The following is a 16,933-nucleotide window of genomic DNA, read 5'->3' as shown; positions in this document are numbered from 1 at the left end:
TTAAGAGAACCAAGTCGCGTTATCGACCGATAGATTTAATCGTTTGAATAGCTATGTACTATGTATCTTGAAGAACGTTAGTCCTCTGGTTTGTTCGCGAATAGACGTACAGTGGCGATCAAAGTGATTCGGCGATCGAGAGAAAGAGTAGACAATAGTTCGTACTGCTGGGCAGAAACAGCATGCACATGTGTAGGGGCACGGAATGGCATATGGTTTCGAAGTGTGTGGACCATCCTTCTAGAATCGCCACCCCCACTGCCCCTCTACCACAGATCGGCGGTCCTCGATGACCTCCGGCCTGTCAGTCTACACCGAGAAGCTGCCCGGGCTTCATCAACTTCTTCGCGTCTCTCTCGCCGCATTCTCCCGAAGAAGGAACGAGAGTGAGAGGGGGGACAGAGAAAAAGAGAAAAGGGGCCGCGATAGTTTCAAGAGAACACGCCGCGTTAAAGGACGAAACAGCAGAGGTGCCGACAGTGGCGGGCTCAATCAGTCCACCGTCAGGATGGCGAGGTGGTTGCTGGTCGCTTCGTTGGCCAGCTTGCTGGTCCACCAAACGAGAAACGAAATCCTGACGCCGCCGTATTTCAATCTAGCCGAGGGCAAGGAGATTATCGCGTCAGCCACGTGTGGCGTCGACACCCCCGGCCCGGAACTCTATTGCAAGCTCGTCGGCGCGAACGCTGATCAGCACGAGGACATTAATCTGATACAGGGTCAGGTTGGTATACATCTGCGTTCTCTTTCTATATCTTTGACCTTTACTTAACAACCACTTTTGTTCCCTTTTTCTTTTAGTTAGTAATCTAAATCGCGAATGAGAAGATACCTTAAGGTATCGCAAAACGTATAAAAAGACACACTGAATAAGGGCTTAAATTTTAATTACCAAGTACCGAGAGAATCTAGACTAGTTATTGCAAATATTTCGTAAATTTCGATGTGCTTTGTTCGTTTCTCACCGAAACGAAAGATATTTGATATTTATCTAAGAACGTATGCCGTTTGCTTTGAATCGTTTAGTTGGAATTTATTTAGTTAGGCTATGTCGCGGTCTCGAACCAATTTTTATCTATATTTGGTCCTTTGAGTGCAAGAGTTTATCACTCTTTAGGCAACCATCCGCTTACTCAACCACTTTTTTCCAACTTTATGGAATGGAAATATCTATATAGGGTTTTGTAAATTGCGAGCAAAGAGGATTGTAGTCCTAAAAAGGAATTGAGCGTTGTAACTAAAGAGAATTCCAATCTTTGTAAATCGTCATTTTTGATGCTATAATATAATATATATTATATAGTATATATATTTATCTATATTTTGTGTTTGTACATATTTTTTTTTAACGCATTTTTTTTTAACGAAGATTTATCATCGTTATATGTAATTTAATATAGATGTTAGTCTTAGTATGCACGTATCAACTTATCGTTGTTGGAATTGCGATAAGGGAAGTTCATACAAATTATTTATACGAAGAAATGTCAGTGAAATTATACACAAGTTATGCATTTTATTCGTCTATTTACTGATGAACCTTATTTTATCGGTATCTAAGTACCTTTGACGATACTCTGCTCTTTAGTAGGGTTTCTTGGAATCGGTGTAATGCGTGCGAGGGGATAATCGTAATATGAACTTTAACGCGAGAGAACAGTTTCCTAGCGAATTGTAAATATTTTTAAAGATTCGTTAAAAAATGTATACAGGTCTGTAGTGAATGAAGAAGTTGTCACGATTATTTTATCTTTATCGCTGTTAATGGCTTTGTATTTCTTGGTAGTGGTATATCGCAAAACCGAGTTACCGTTATCAAGCAGGAAATAATAAATTAGATGACCGATTTCGTAGTCGCGCAATATTTAAAACGATCGATTGTCTTTACATTTCCAACCGGAAAAAGTTATTTTTCCTTTCTCTGCGTGTAGTACATTTTACGATCGTTTCGTTCTGATAGCGGACTGCTTCTTACGCTGATCGTAGAGCAATTGATATTATTAGACAATTCATAAATTCGGGATCCCCGAATGGGTCAGTGGCCACTCGATTCTATGACATTACGTGTATGTATCTATTTATGCGGGCGAAAGAAAATGCCATGTAGACTAGAAGTGAGAGGGCCGATAAGGAGTTACCGATAAGAGTGACCTCTCGATAACACTTGACCATCTTGTCTTTTCAAATTCCGAACGGTCGAACTGACACGGATGTCCCATAAAGATTCTTAAAAATATCTAATCTGTTCGTAGAAACCACCGTAAAAATTATTTGATATTTAGTCGCGTTTAAAAATCGAACGCGTTACACGGAGAATTAAATCAGAGAATTTTTATTTAAATTTCAAGATCGCGCGATTTCTATGTATCGTTGAGATCTTGGATATGTTAGGTCGTTGAACTCTATATTAATAAATATACATATATATTCGACGTACGTGCATACGAGAGTGTACGTGTGAATAAAAGATTACTCTAAATGAACAGCGACTATCGAGATGTCATGGTTGAGCGAGAATTTTCCTTTCGTTTCGATGTTTGCTTTACGTTTGAACGTAGTTTGAAAATTTGAGGAAGCACGATAATATAGCGTTGTCGATATCTAGGTATGCGATTACTGCGATGCGGACAACCCAGAGAAGAAGCATCCACCGGAATATGCAGTCGATGGAATGGAAACCTGGTGGCAATCACCGCCGCTTTCCAGAGGAATGAAGTACAACGAAGTGAATCTGACGATCAATTTTGAACAAGTAAGTGTAAACAAAATTGCGAATTTTAACGCAATATTTTATGGATAAGTGTCCGAATTGGCGAACCTGAGATCAACGAGATACAGATAACAGATTCCAAAGACGATACGTTTGATCAGTTATTTTTTCCCATTTTTATCGAATCGAGCGACCAGATATCGAGAAATAAAAATGAGTAAGCAGAAAATAAGAGAATTGACACCAGCAGGAAATTATGAGCCTGAAATAATGGTGGAATAAGTATTTTATCTGTAACAAATTGCTTTATCACGTAGTAGGCGTTTTCCTGCGAAACGGGAAAGAATTATCTTCGCGTCATTTCCTGAGGACAATAGAAAACACGGGTTTCAGGGAGCAGGGTAAATGGTACAGCGAATAGATATTCTTTTCGTTCGTGCAATCTGTTCGGTATCCGATTATCCAACTTCTAAATCTAAATAGAAAGAAAACCGGGAAAAATTAAATCCGCGATATGCTAAAAAATTGGTAGCTAATAAGAGAAATTAGAATTCGATAGGCTATGGATACGTGTTCTTGTCGTAGACACGGGGTTATTGTCTTTTCGCTAAACAACTTCTTAAGACTCATTTACGCCTGCGTTAACGTGCTCTCTCTCTCTCTTTCTCTCTCTTTTTCTCTTCTCGTATACTCTCGACCACGTGTCCGGAAACGGGGGGAGGCACGAATTTAACGTTCCAAAAACTGCGGAGTTCGACACACATGTTCCTCAGTTCTTGTTACAAAAGTCCTATGCTTTCGTGTTGTTTCTAGGTAGCGAGAAAACGAGGCTCGTATTATATCGATATTAAACGCCATCCTTCACAGAATAGCGGAAACTCTAACTTACTTACGCCTTTCTTTCGTTACTTTTCTACAAAATACAAATTCATCCAATCAATTTCTAATTGATCTAGATTTGAATAAAGATTGGTAAAATGTCTTTCATAGGAATTTCACGTGGCATACGTGTACGTCAAAATGGCAAATTCGCCGAGACCCGGACTCTGGGTGCTTGAAAAATCAACAGATTACGGAAAGACCTATACGCCTTGGCAATACTTTTCCGATACCGCTAACGATTGTTTAACTTACTTCGGCGTGGACAGTTATAAACCGATCACCAGGGACGATAGTGTCATCTGTACCACGGAATATTCTCAAATCGTGCCACTGGAGGGTGGCGAGATACCGATTTCGATCCTGAATAATCGTCCATCCGCGAAACATTACTTCAATTCCACCTTGTTGCAAGAATGGACACGAGCGACGAATGTTCGTTTTCGTTTCTTAAGAACAAAAAATTTACTGGGGCATTTGATGTCTTTAGTGCGGGAGGATCCGACCGTGACCAGAAGAGTAAGTGTTCTCGAAATACGATAAATTTTACCGCGATAACGATAAAACGAACGATTACAGCTAAATTTGTTGTATTTCAGTACTTTTACTCCATCAAGGATATCAGTATCGGAGGTCGGTGCATGTGCAATGGCCATGCGGATACTTGCGATATACTGGATCCAAAAATGCCGAAGAAACTCGTTTGCAGATGCCAACATAACACTTGTGGAGCGCAATGTGCGACTTGCTGCAAAGGATTTGAGCAGAAGAAGTGGCGGCAGTCCACGGCGTTTAAGAAGTTCACTTGCGAACGTGAGAATAATTTCTTTGTCTCTTACGCACTACTTGTCCGTTTTTCCTTCGCTTTAAACCGAAAGTCACTTTGCTCCATGAAGCAAAACATCGTTACTTCTTGTAGCTTGCAATTGTTTCGGCCATTCGGATGAGTGTGAATACGACACGGAAGTGGACGAAAAACACCTGTCATTGGATATTCACGGTAACTACGAGGGTGGCGGTGTGTGTAAAAACTGTCGGGACAACACCGAGGGAATTAACTGCGATCGTTGCAAACCGATGTTCTACAGGCCGCGGAACAAACCTTTGAATGCAACCGATGTTTGTCAACGTGAGTCATAACTCCATTCAGCCAACGATTTTGTTAGAACGTTATTACAAAGTATCATTTACATCGTTAGTTTTCGTTTTTCAATAGCGTGTCAATGTAACGGATTTAATCTGACTGGGAATTGCGCGGATGCCACCGGCAAATGCGAATGTCGAAAAGAATACACTTCGCCTAATTGCGACAGTTGCAGCTATGGATATTATGGTTATCCAAATTGTGTTCCTTGCCAGTGTTATAGCAATGGGACACACGGAGATCATTGCAAGGCTATAGACGGATCTTGTCCGTGCAAGTCGAATTATGCCGGTCATTATTGCAACCACTGCGAGCAGGGCTACTATAAATTCCCCGAATGTTTACGTGAGTAAACCGGAGCGTTTCTATCCGCAACGAATTTCATTATATAACGTAATTTGTGTTATGATCGATTACAAAATTTTTAGCCTGCGAATGCAATTCCTTGGGTTCCCTCAACGATAACTGTGACGTAATTTCTGGCAATTGTACCTGCAAGAATAATTATGGCGGAAGGACGTGCAACATTTGCGAAGATGGCTACTATAATTACCCTCTTTGTACATGTAAGCGTATCCAAAAAAAAAAAAAATAACCGTGCTATATTAATTATTAATACGCCTTTAAACGAATTTTAAAATGAGTTAATTATAAATATCCAACGTTGTTGTTGTTGTTTGTCTAGTTTGTAATTGTGACGCACGTGGAACCGAACCCGGAGTTTGCGATAAAACGGATGGTTGGTGTCTGTGTAAGAAAGGATACGGCGGTCCCAGATGTGATCAGTGTATCAATGGGTATTACGGGTTTCCAAATTGCAGGCCTTGCAACTGTAGCTTAACAGGGTCGTCGTCTATTAGCTGTGACGCCGTAGGAAAATGTTCTTGTCTGGCTAATTTCGCTGGACGAACCTGCGATCAGTGCAGCCCTGGATACTACATGTATCCAGAATGTATAGGTACGTAAGATTTCTATTTATAACTATCGTGTTCAGTTAAGCTCAAGAGCTTACAGCGTTTCCCCTACTCTGCTTCTGACGATGTAGTAAGGGAACGCTGTCTAGTTGCGCCAAGCATCCGCAAGACGTATACACTACGGTCGGAGGTCATTTCTTAGGCTGCCCTTTAAGGCAAACGCAACTCGCATCTTTCTTTATTCATCCTGCGTTTCTTTCTTCTTTCTTTTTTCTTTTTTTTAACTTGAAGAAAAGTAAAAAGCTTCAGTCAAGTTCGAAACCCGCAAACTTGATTGTAGCAACTCATATTAAGCTTATTATCATCTAGCCAAAGGCTACCGTACTGGGTACAAGTAAAAAAATTGCAAGAAGAAGTTACCGAAACTGATAATCCTTTATCGCAATCGTAGCCTGCAACTGTGACAGCCACGGTTCGATTGGCGCGTCCTGCGACGCGGAGGGTAAATGTCAGTGCCGGGAGAATTTTGACGGCGGCAGGTGTAGCCAGTGTAAAGAAGGCTTTTATAACTTCCCCACTTGCGAGGGTTGCAACTGTGATCCAGCGGGCGTGGTGGAAACGTTCCAGGGATGCGGCTCTTTGCCTGCCGGTGAACTTTGTCAATGCAAGGATCGCGTCGAGGGCAGGATCTGTAACCAGTGTAAGCCGCTCTATTGGAATTTACAGCCTTACAATCCTCAGGGCTGCGAAGGTAAATGGAACGACGAAATTTTCAAGATACGCTCGGGAAATATAAGGCGATGAAAGTAATTGTTCCGTGTCGTTTTATCTTGTTTTAAGAATGTCAGTGTAATATACCGGGCGTCATTGGAAATATCGGTGAGTGTGACACGAAGAATGGCCAATGTATCTGTAAGCCTGGAGTGACCGACAGGAGTTGTAATCAGTGCGTGGATGGCACGTACAATCTTCAAGAGAGCAATTTCTTCGGCTGTACAGGTATGTACAATTAATCGTATATTACGCGCCAGTAACCAGAATTATCTCAACGAATACAAATTATGTAAATCTTTCGTTTTAGATTGTGCTTGCGACATTGGTGGTTCTGTAAATTCGGTATGCGATAAACTAACTGGCCAATGCCAGTGTCAGCCACGTGTCACTGGTCTTACTTGCAAGGAACCCTTAAAAGCCCACTATTTCCCGACTCTTCATCAATTTCAATACGAAGCAGAGGATGGAAGAACACCCAGCAACAGCCCTGTCCGTTACGGTTTCACCGAAGATCACTTCCCAGGATACAGTTGGAAGGGATACGCGGTGTTTTCTGCCCTTCAAGACGAGATCATTCTGCACGTCTTTATTCAAAAGTCGTCCCTCTATAGAATGGCTTTGAAATACGTGAATCCGAATAACGAGCCGATCCTTGGGACAATCACTATCACCCCGGAAAATCCACTGGAGGTAGAGCAACAGTTTAAGGTCAATTTCAAGCCAACCGTAAAACCGTTGTTTGTGACCGTCGCAGGACCCCAAGGTAATCTTCCTTCGGCTATGGTTATGAATCCAGGCTACTGGTCCATTAGTATCGCCACCAAGAATAGCCTTTTCCTCGATTACTTCGTGCTGCTTCCATCCGAATATTACGAAGCAACTATTTTAACTCAAAACGTGAATATTCCTTGCGAGGTTGGTTACAAGGGACTCTGTAGACACTACGGTTACCCCAATCTGACGATATTTGACTCTGTTCACGGTGCTGGCGGTTTCTTGAACGAAAACGACGTCAGAATCCCCCTGACTGAATATTTTATGGATAGAGATATCCTGCGTGAAATTGATAAAGTGGAAGTTCCACTGATCAACGAGAGGCAAGAAGAAATACACTTTGACTTAAGGATCTCGAAACCCGGCCTGCACGTCCTGTTGGTTACATACGTGACACCGAAAGATGAGAACGCCACGTCAACTCTTTTGATAGAAGCGAATACAGTTGGAAAGGGAAAGGCTACCCTGTATCCTTGCAAGTACACCAGTGTTTGCAGACAGGTAGTGACCGACACCTATGGCAGAGTAGCTACGATGAATTTCCCTTCCAACTATATCAGCTTGATTTTAACCGGAGATCCTACATCGAACGTGGCCATTGACTCCGTCGTTGCTATTCCGTACAATCGGTGGTCCTTGGATTATGTTAAACCAAAATCTATATGCGTCAGAAAGAACGGAAAGTGCGTGAAAGGTCAGTTCCCCGGGGCAGCAGACGCGAAGAAAATCGAATTCGAAAGCAGCAGCACGATTGCCGAATCTGAGAATAGACCATTTGGAATTTACGATAATAATACTAAATTAATTTATCTGGATGATAAGAATACAATGGTAGATATTCACGCGAAAGTTTTACAGCCTGGAGATTACACTTTCGTCGTGCAATACTATCAACCGAACTATCCGGAATACGAGCTCGACGTGTTGGTGCAAAATGGAAAATTCTACGAGGCAAAGATGTCTGTTCCCCACTGTCCCAGCAACAGTGGATGCCGCAGCGTGGTGAAACAAGAAGACGGTAACATCAGATTCCAACTGATCGAAAACTTTATGATCACTTTCAAAGAGAGCGATAGCAAAGGCATCTGGCTGGATTATATCCTGGTTATTCCAACGGAACAGTACAACGAAAAGATCTTAAAGAAGATCCAGTTCGATCAGACGAAGGAGTTTATCAAGAAGTGCGGATACAACCACTTCCACATCAACATCACCGAGGAAGGTTTCTGTCGCGATTCGATCTTCTCCTTAACGGCCAATTACAACAATCGTGCTCTACCATGTAGCTGTAACATCAATGGATCCGTAAGCCTCGAGTGTGAAAAGTTCGGCGGACAATGCCCGTGTAAGGCAAACATTATTGGGAGACGATGCGAGATCTGCAAAACCGGATTCTATGGTTTCCCCAACTGCAAACCTTGCAGCTGTCCCAGCACAGCCCTGTGTGAGCCAGAAACAGGTGCTTGTAGTTGCCCACCAAGGGTTATCGGTGAACGTTGCGATCAATGCGAAGTGGGGACCTATGGTTTCCATCCGATTGTCGGCTGCGAAGAATGCAACTGTTCTCCTCTTGGTGTAATCGACGGAGATTTGCAATGCGACTTCTTGAATGGCAACTGCAAATGTAAGGAGAACGTGGTGGGAAGACAATGCGACAAGTGTCGATCCGGATATTCCCAGTTCCCTCACTGTGAGAAATGCGACTGCGACATCAGGGGGACCACTGCGAATATCTGCGATCAATACACGGCAGAGTGCTTCTGTAAGGAAAATGTCCAAGGATTAGCGTGCGACGTGTGCAAGGAGGGTACCTTTAACATTCAGGAGAACAATCAGGAAGGTTGTACCAAGTGTTTCTGTTTTGGAAAAACCACCAGATGTGCGTCAGCGAACTTGTACAGGGTGCAGGTGTCCGATATGACTAATTGGGAATTATCTCTGTCTAATGAGAAGAGTGGAAATATCACGTACTTGACAACCATACCGCAAGAGTTCAATTTGACGAGTATCGCTATTGGTCTCACCACTAACGACACCTTCGGAAAAGTCGTTTATTTCTCGGCGCCGGAGACCTATTTGTGGAAAAAGTTGACTTCCTACGGAGGTTTCCTGAATTATACCGTGTATTATAGCACCGGGCCGTTCGGCGAGGCAGTTAGCGCGGCTGACGTGATACTTCAAGGTGCCGACACAACGTTGCTTCATTACGCCGAAGAGCAGCCACCGTCGTTCACGAATTTCGATGCGTCTTTGGAATTGATCGAAACGAACTTTATCACCGAGAATCGTTTAAGCGCTACGAGGGAACAGCTGATGGTGGTGCTGGAGGATCTTCGAGGAATATACATCCGAGCTACCTACTGGAACCCCAGTATTACAGCCTCCTTGTCGCACGTGATTATGGACGTAGCTACAGAGACCTATTCACCGCAGTATAACGTTCCAGCCAGTGGCGTCGAGCAGTGCCAGTGTCCGCCGAATTACGAAGGACTATCGTGCGAAGAATGTGCCCCAGGATATTACAGAGTAGATTCTGGACCCCATGGGGGTTATTGCGTTGGTTGCGAGTGCAACGGGCACGCAGATACTTGCGACGTGGAAACTGGCATATGCCTGGTAAGTTGATTCGATGATCGAAAGATGTATTGATAAAGGATTTAGCTAAACTTCACGAAGTTCTGCTAGAACTCTAGATATTGGTTATTATCTACGATTTACATTTACGAGTGTCAAGATTTCTGAACAACATTCCGTTTACCGTAGGACTGCAAAGACGGCACGACGGGTGACCATTGCGAACTCTGCAAGCAAGGCTACTACGGCAACGCTACCGGAGGAACTCCAACCGATTGTCTGATTTGTGCCTGTCCTCTGCCCTTCCCGTCCAACAATTTCGCCACCGGTTGCGAGGTGAACGAGGAAGGAAATAAAATAAGCTGCGACTGTCTTGCCGGTTATTATGGGGCTCGTTGCGAGTCCTGCGTTTCCGGTTTCTACGGAAACCCCGAAGTTTACGGCGACTATTGCAAGCCGTGCAAGTGTTCCGGCAACATCGATACCAACCAAGTCGGTTCCTGCGATTCCAGGACCGGAGAGTGTTTACGTTGTTTGAACAACACTTACGGAGAAGCTTGTAATCTGTGCGCGCCAGGATTTTTCGGCGATGCCGTTGAAAGAAAAGATTGCCGCACCTGTTCGTGTAAAGAATGCGGAATGAAACACTGCGACAGTTACACCGGTCAATGCTACTGTCACGAAAACGTGGTCGGAGAGCAATGCGATCGTTGCGCGGACGATCACTATGGCTACGACACGTGCGAAGGTTGCAAAGCGTGCGATTGTGGAATTGCCTCTGAAAGTAGTCAGTGCGACGATGCGACGGGCCAATGCCGATGCAAACCTGGCGTCACTGGACGCAGATGCGATCAATGTATTTCAGGTTACTGGAATTACGGGCCGGAAGGGTGTACCTCCTGCGAATGTAACATCGGGTACTCTGTCGGGGTGTCTTGTAACGCCACTACTGGACAGTGTAGTTGTCTACCGGGTGTCATCGGGGAGAAATGTGATCATTGCCCGTATAGGAACGTGTTGATTCCGGGGCAAGGTTGCTTCGCTTGCGACTCCTGTACTGGAAACTTGCTGGACGTCACGGATGAATTATCGGATTTGTTGAATCCTGTTTTCACAGAGTTCAGCACAGTGGCTGAGAGCTACTTCACCAATCAAAGACTGAAGTTCATCAATGACACGGTAAACGACTTGTATCCTAAAGTGAAACTTCTGGACCCCAACAGAGTGAACTTCCTGCCGTTGCAGCAAGAGGTGAAGAGATTGGAGACGGAGGTTTCGAATCAGAAACGCGAGATCGATTATACCGCGGAGGACAGCGAGAAATGGAAGCTCGCGGCGGAGAATACCTTGGTAAACATGAATCTTCTGGAGGAAGATGTAATCAAGGAGATAGACTTAGTGAGATCGACCGTTTCCGAGGTAGAATCGTTAGCCTTGAACATTGAATTGGGCACTGGAGCCAAAGTGGACAGTGCCTTAAAAGAGGCTACAGACATTCTGAAAAAGATCAAAGGGGTATCGTTCGTCGGTTTCCGGGACCGTGCAACGGATCAAGCGGACCAGGCCAACATTCTCGTGTCGGAAATGAACGAGTACAACGTACCAGTCAGCAATTTGTCCTCCATCGCGGATAATCTGAGCAACAAGGTGAGGAACGTGTCGGACAAAATGGACGATCTTCTCGAAATCACGTGGAAGGCTCAAGAGCTGGCTAGTGTCGTGGACAGATTGAATCAGGAAAACAGAATCGCAGCTGAGACCGGCAACTTCGACACGGTGAAAAACTCCACCGCAGAGGCGAAGGAAGACTTAATGGCCGGAGAGGAATTGAACGGAAATGCCAGCGAATATCTCCGCGACGCGGACCGTAACACGAAACTATTGAGGGAAAACGTGATAGACGATTCTACGGATACGTTAAATAGAACGATCGACGAAAACGACAAACTACTGGTGGTTCTAATTAGTCCCGTGCAAAACGCGCACTACCACGCCGAACGTCTTTATAATCGTTCCTTGGATCTGGACAGTATTTTGACGGATACGAGGAATACCGATGCCGTGAAAGCTGTTTCCGCCTACAGAAATATAGGAACGGCGATCGAAGCTGCTCGTGAAGCTGCAGACGTCGCGATTGTTGCGGCAAATAACGCGACTATCTTCTCGGACGGTATCGACCAGAGGTTGCTGGATTCGCGAAACGTGGCTGTGAATTTGTTAGAATCGGCCCAGAATACACTGTCGAAGACAACGGGCAAACCCGAGGTGGATTTGAGCGATGCTCAAATGCATTCCACCATGATTTCCGAGCAGAATAAACGCAACAATGAGCTGTTGGATTACATCGACAAGATTCTTGGTAATATCGAAGCCCCTTCTTCGACGGTGGCCCAAGACGCTATGAATCAGGTGATAGAGGTGGAGAAAAATATCAAGCTTTCCGTCAATAACACGAATGCCGTTGATCAAATTCCGGAAGACTTGAAGAAAACGAAACAGCTATCGAAAAACATTTCGGAATCGACTCGCGACATATCCCAGGCGAAGAAGCAAGTACTTGACATCGTCGATAAGTACCTGCCGAACATTGCCAAATTGTTGAGCGACTTGAACGCGAATCAAAGGTCGATAGATACCAATGGAAACGATTTGAAGGGCAAGATCGAGGCGTTAAAGAACAAAATTGCGAACGCCAGGGAACTTGCGGATCGTTACAAGGTCGGCTTGACCTTCTATAGGAATACCACACTGGAGTTGAAGAATCCCGAGAACCTTCCTCTACTTGCCACGTCTTCCAAGATATCTTTGTACTTTAGAACGAACACGACAAACGGCTTTCTACTATATCTAGGAAACGAGGAAAACGCCAAATTACCACGCTCGAAAACTCATGATTTCATGGCACTGTTGATCGAAAGCGGTTATCCGGTACTCATCGTCGATTTCGGATCCGGTCCCGAGAAGATCATCAACAATAAATTCGTATCGGACAATAAGTGGCGTCAAATAATCGTCGAGAGAACCGGAAACAACGTAAAACTAATTGTGCGAGAAGATATCGGAGAAGGTAAAGATCGACTTTACGAGAAAGGATACGTGTTACCTGGCTCGCACACGATATTCGATTTGGACCAGGAACAATCGAAATTATTCGTAGGTGGTTATCCACCGTCCTTTAACATGCAGAACGCCGTCACTGCGTCCTCGTTCGAAGGTGAAATGGAAGAACTTGTAATAGGAGACGATACGCCGGTCTCCTTCTGGAATTTCATCGACGGTGAAAATAACGACAAGATTGCCATGGAAAGGGACAAATTGATCAACTTCCAACCCAGTACCGGTTACAGATTCGACAAACACGGATACGCTATCTTAAGCAAGAGAGATTTCCAGATTTCACCGGACAGCAGAAAATTCAGCATTAAATTAAACTTGAAGACGTTTGCGGAAAATGGGCTGATTTACCTAATGGGTAAAGGTAAACAGTTCCTGGCTTTGGAAATGAGGGACGGCCACGTAATCTATCAGTACGATCTCGGTGAAGGTGGAACCAGCTTGAAATCCTGGAACAAGTACAACGATGGAAACTGGCACAACCTGGAAGCTCTCAGGTTCGAGAAGACGGGCGTTCTAAAGATGGACGGCGTGGATGTGGTGAAAAGCAAAGCGGAAGGAAATACTAAGAACTTGGTGTCTTCGGATAACATTTATTTCGGAGGATATCCACCGAATGCTAAACATCCCTATGAGCCTGTGACTAACGAAGGTTTCGAAGGTTGCATCGACGATGTGGTTATTCTAGATACCATAGTCGATCTCACTCGCAACATTCAGGCATTTGGTGTGGTTCCTGCCTGTCCAGTACGGGTAATGTAACATTTGTAAAACTATTCGAATTGATGATATTGCCGTTAATTTAACAAATTATAAAACGATGCATAAAGCAATGAATTTATTTTTCGTTGTTTAATGTTCCGTGCTGTGTGGCCGTGTTAATTAAAAGCCTAGCAGTCGTTTTGCTTTGAAAATCACATATTTTGCTTTTCTGTTTAGTTTGTAAGCTTGGTGTCTTTCGAGGAGAACGTATCCGGCTATGTAAGGTGGCACAACATCTCCGTGCCGAACAGTCTTCAAGTGAACCTAAAGTTCAAGACTTTGGCAAACGACGGCTTGATCTTCTACGTAACCGATCATGAGAAAGGTGTAGTTAGCTATTTGTCGCTGATCGACGGTGTTCTCGTCTTCAATAGTCAGGGCCATGAACTACGAACAACATCCACGGGCATCAAGTTCAACGACAACGAGTGGCACGTAGTCACGGCTACGCACTCAACCGATTCTCTCAAGCTCGACATCGATGATATTAAGAATTACAGTTCCGATCTAGACGCACCCCTGCTCAACATACCTTATGGCAGTTTGTATATCGGTGGTTTACCGGCTGCCTTTGGTATCCCTCCGACTGGCGCGATGACGCCGTTTATCGGTTGTATCGGAGATGCAACGTTGAACGGTGTCATCGTTAATTTCGCCAACACGACAGAAAGGCCTCACGCTCTCCTTGGAAAGTGCAAGCTGGGTGATCCGTCGTGTAAGCAATTGACGTTTTTAAAATGATAAATAAGCTGAAACTTTTGAAGCGTTGAATTAATACACATAAATATATCTACACGCGTACAGCTGCACCATCTAAACCTGAACCAGAACCGAACGTCCCGCCTCCACTGTTGCCCACGGAAAGTCCAGATGACAATGTCGAAGTATCTACCCAGATTAGTGAGTACGATGTTACGAGTAATAATATGAATAATAAGTACGATGAGGTGTCTAGTCTAGAGGAATGTAATCTATAACTTACTACTCGATATCGTTAGACATCATCGACGTTGATATCGATAAGGAAACGGACGAGGAAGAACCTACGATAGAAGGACGCGGCCATCATCACGATGATTTCGTTACAACCACAGAGGCTAGTACTTCCACTCAAAGAACCACGCCGTTGCACATCGATGAATGTCGATTACCATATTACCCGGCTACGGATCCTGACATGGAAAATGCCTGGCGTTTCGGTATGATATTTCAGCGCGATTTTGAAAAATATGCGAAACGAGGAATTTTGGCGAAAGAATGGCATCGTTTTCAGGTACTGCGAGAAACAGCAGATTAGAATACAGATCTCTAAACGGCAGATACAAGAACGACTACGATTTCCAAATCGCTATCAAAACGATGGCTGACGAAGGAATCATTTTCTATACGTCGGACCTTACCAATCAGAATTTGATCGCTGTGTATATCAACGAAGGAAAGGTAAAGTGTCGATGTTCGATACAAAATCTGGTTCGATCAAAAAATCTATCACAATGTCAGGTAATTGGTATTGATCCGGAAACATATACTCGAGATAATAAAGCCTGTTCATCTATTGTAACATCAATAACAATTTTTATCAGCTTCTTTTACGTGTAAACAAGTTTAGAAAATTCGGATCGATCGCAATTTGAATTACGTTATATCTAATCGTCTCATATATATATATATATATATATTTTTTTTTTTAAGATTTATTACAAATTTGATTGTGGAAGTGGACCGGCTATATTAGTCAGCAATAGAAAAATAAACGACGATGAATGGCATATCGTGATATTTAAAAGACAAGGAAACCATGGACAACTTATCGTAGACGAAGATGATGCAGTTGCCGGATATTCTCAAGGAACAACGGAAACCATGAATGTTAGCCCGCCGTTCTACGTAGGAGGGGTGTCACAGGACATGTCCAACAAAGTTCTTAATACGATCGTAAGTAAATATTATCTACCTGATAGATGTTGAATCTATTTTACTTGGTTCCTTTCCTTTTTAATCAGAGTTTTATTATTAATTTCAGAGTATGAATCACACCTTCAATGGATGCTTAGGAAACTTCATGGTAAATGGTCAACCAGTTGGTGAGCCTATAAATAAAGTGGGTGTAATTCCGTGTTCAAAACGAATCGAACCGGGATTGTTCTTCTATCCGGGTAATGGTAGTAATCTGTTCAGAGCAGGTACATATAGTATAGTTTTAAATAATCGACTATACATCGATCAAATTTTCTATAACGAATTCTAATTCTACAATACAATTTTAGTGGATAGGTTCACAGTTGGCAGAACAGTCGACATCCAAATGGACATTAAACCGCGTTCCACTTCTGGTCATCTGCTATCTGTCCATGGAAAACGGGATTACTTGGTCCTAGAAATGATTAACGGGACGGTGAAGTTCCTTGTTAAAACGGCGAAAGGTTCGATAGAAACTTCGTTTGAACCAACGAAGCCGAATTCCTTGTGCGATGGCAATTGGCACAATATTCGAGGTAATATTTCACTTTTATCTCGATAAAAGAAGGACAAAGAAAGCGAATAACTTTTTGCCGTTTCTTTTGCACAGCTGTTAAACAGAAGAATGCCGTGCTCTTATCAGTTGACTACAAAGCAGCTGAGCCAGGAATCGGCGGGAAAAATGTGGCGGGAGTTCTCTCGAAGCATCCGATCTTCATCGGCGGTCATCCGATGCTTGGAAAAAGATTACGTGGAAGTAGCTCGCAAGCACAATACGTGGGGTGTATCAGAAACATTCAAATCAATATGAGAGCTATCCAAATGAGTCCCGAACGTGCTTACGGACAAGTCCTTGCAGGAGTATGCCCAACGATATAAGAATCTCCAAGAACGTCATTTAAAAGTGCACTTAAAATCAATTAACGTAACGTTGCCACTCTTCTTTGCAACCATCTGCCAGTCAATTTTCAAATGTTGTTTTTTTAACCAAAAACGGAATGACTTATATATACAACGTTATACGACGCCAGTTCATTTTTTAAATAAGAAATGTTTATTCTAGAATTTTAAGTATTTAAGATAATTGTTCGAGAATAATGGGAAATAAGTTAAAAATCATCGGGCATAAACAGCCATATCTCAGGGCCTAGCCACCAATGTATTCAAATCTCGAGGGTACTATTGAACAATCGTAATATGCCTTCTAATACAAATTCTCGAGAAATATCGTGCAAAAGAATAAAATTTTCAATAAGCGTACAATCTCGTTCGAATACACATAAGACTGAACGTCGTTTTTTCCATTTTTTACGGTGGAAAATAGAGCTA

The 16,933-nt window shown here is 43.3% G+C and overlaps 1 protein-coding gene across 1 annotated transcript; it reads left to right on the top strand.

Moving 5' to 3' along the window:
• Positions 1-243: 243 nt before the first annotated feature.
• Positions 244-16,864, top strand: LOC122569618 (laminin subunit alpha). The gene is made up of 20 exons (XM_043730922.1): positions 244-724; positions 2,606-2,752; positions 3,701-4,108; positions 4,189-4,402; positions 4,509-4,718; positions 4,806-5,078; positions 5,162-5,299; positions 5,419-5,691; positions 6,099-6,398; positions 6,488-6,646; positions 6,729-9,811; positions 9,959-13,636; positions 13,823-14,360; positions 14,450-14,545; positions 14,644-14,844; positions 14,919-15,085; positions 15,338-15,580; positions 15,669-15,828; positions 15,913-16,140; positions 16,215-16,864. Exons 1-20 carry the CDS (start codon positions 290-292, stop codon positions 16,481-16,483), a joined length of 11,220 nt encoding a protein of 3,739 aa, XP_043586857.1. The 5' UTR covers positions 244-289; the 3' UTR covers positions 16,484-16,864.
• The last annotated feature ends 69 nt before the right edge of the window (positions 16,865-16,933 follow it).

Source organism: Bombus pyrosoma, linkage group LG7 (genome assembly GCF_014825855.1).
Source record: "Bombus pyrosoma isolate SC7728 linkage group LG7, ASM1482585v1, whole genome shotgun sequence".
NCBI classification, from domain to species: Eukaryota; Metazoa; Arthropoda; class Insecta; order Hymenoptera; family Apidae; genus Bombus; species Bombus pyrosoma.
Note: the sequence above shows the minus strand (reverse complement) of the source record. Positions and strands in the feature narration are given on the sequence as shown.

Bases quoted from the DNA above. Each gene is read 5' to 3' on its own strand.
- LOC122569618 (XM_043730922.1), top strand. From the start codon at position 290: ATGACCTCCGGCCTGTCAGTCTACACCGAGAAGCTGCCCGGGCTTCAT. The intron at 725-2,605 runs GTTGGTATACAT...GTCGATATCTAG, and splicing joins TTAATCTGATACAGGGTCAG to GTATGCGATTACTGCGATGC. The intron at 4,719-4,805 runs GTGAGTCATAAC...GTTTTTCAATAG, and splicing joins TGCAACCGATGTTTGTCAAC to CGTGTCAATGTAACGGATTT.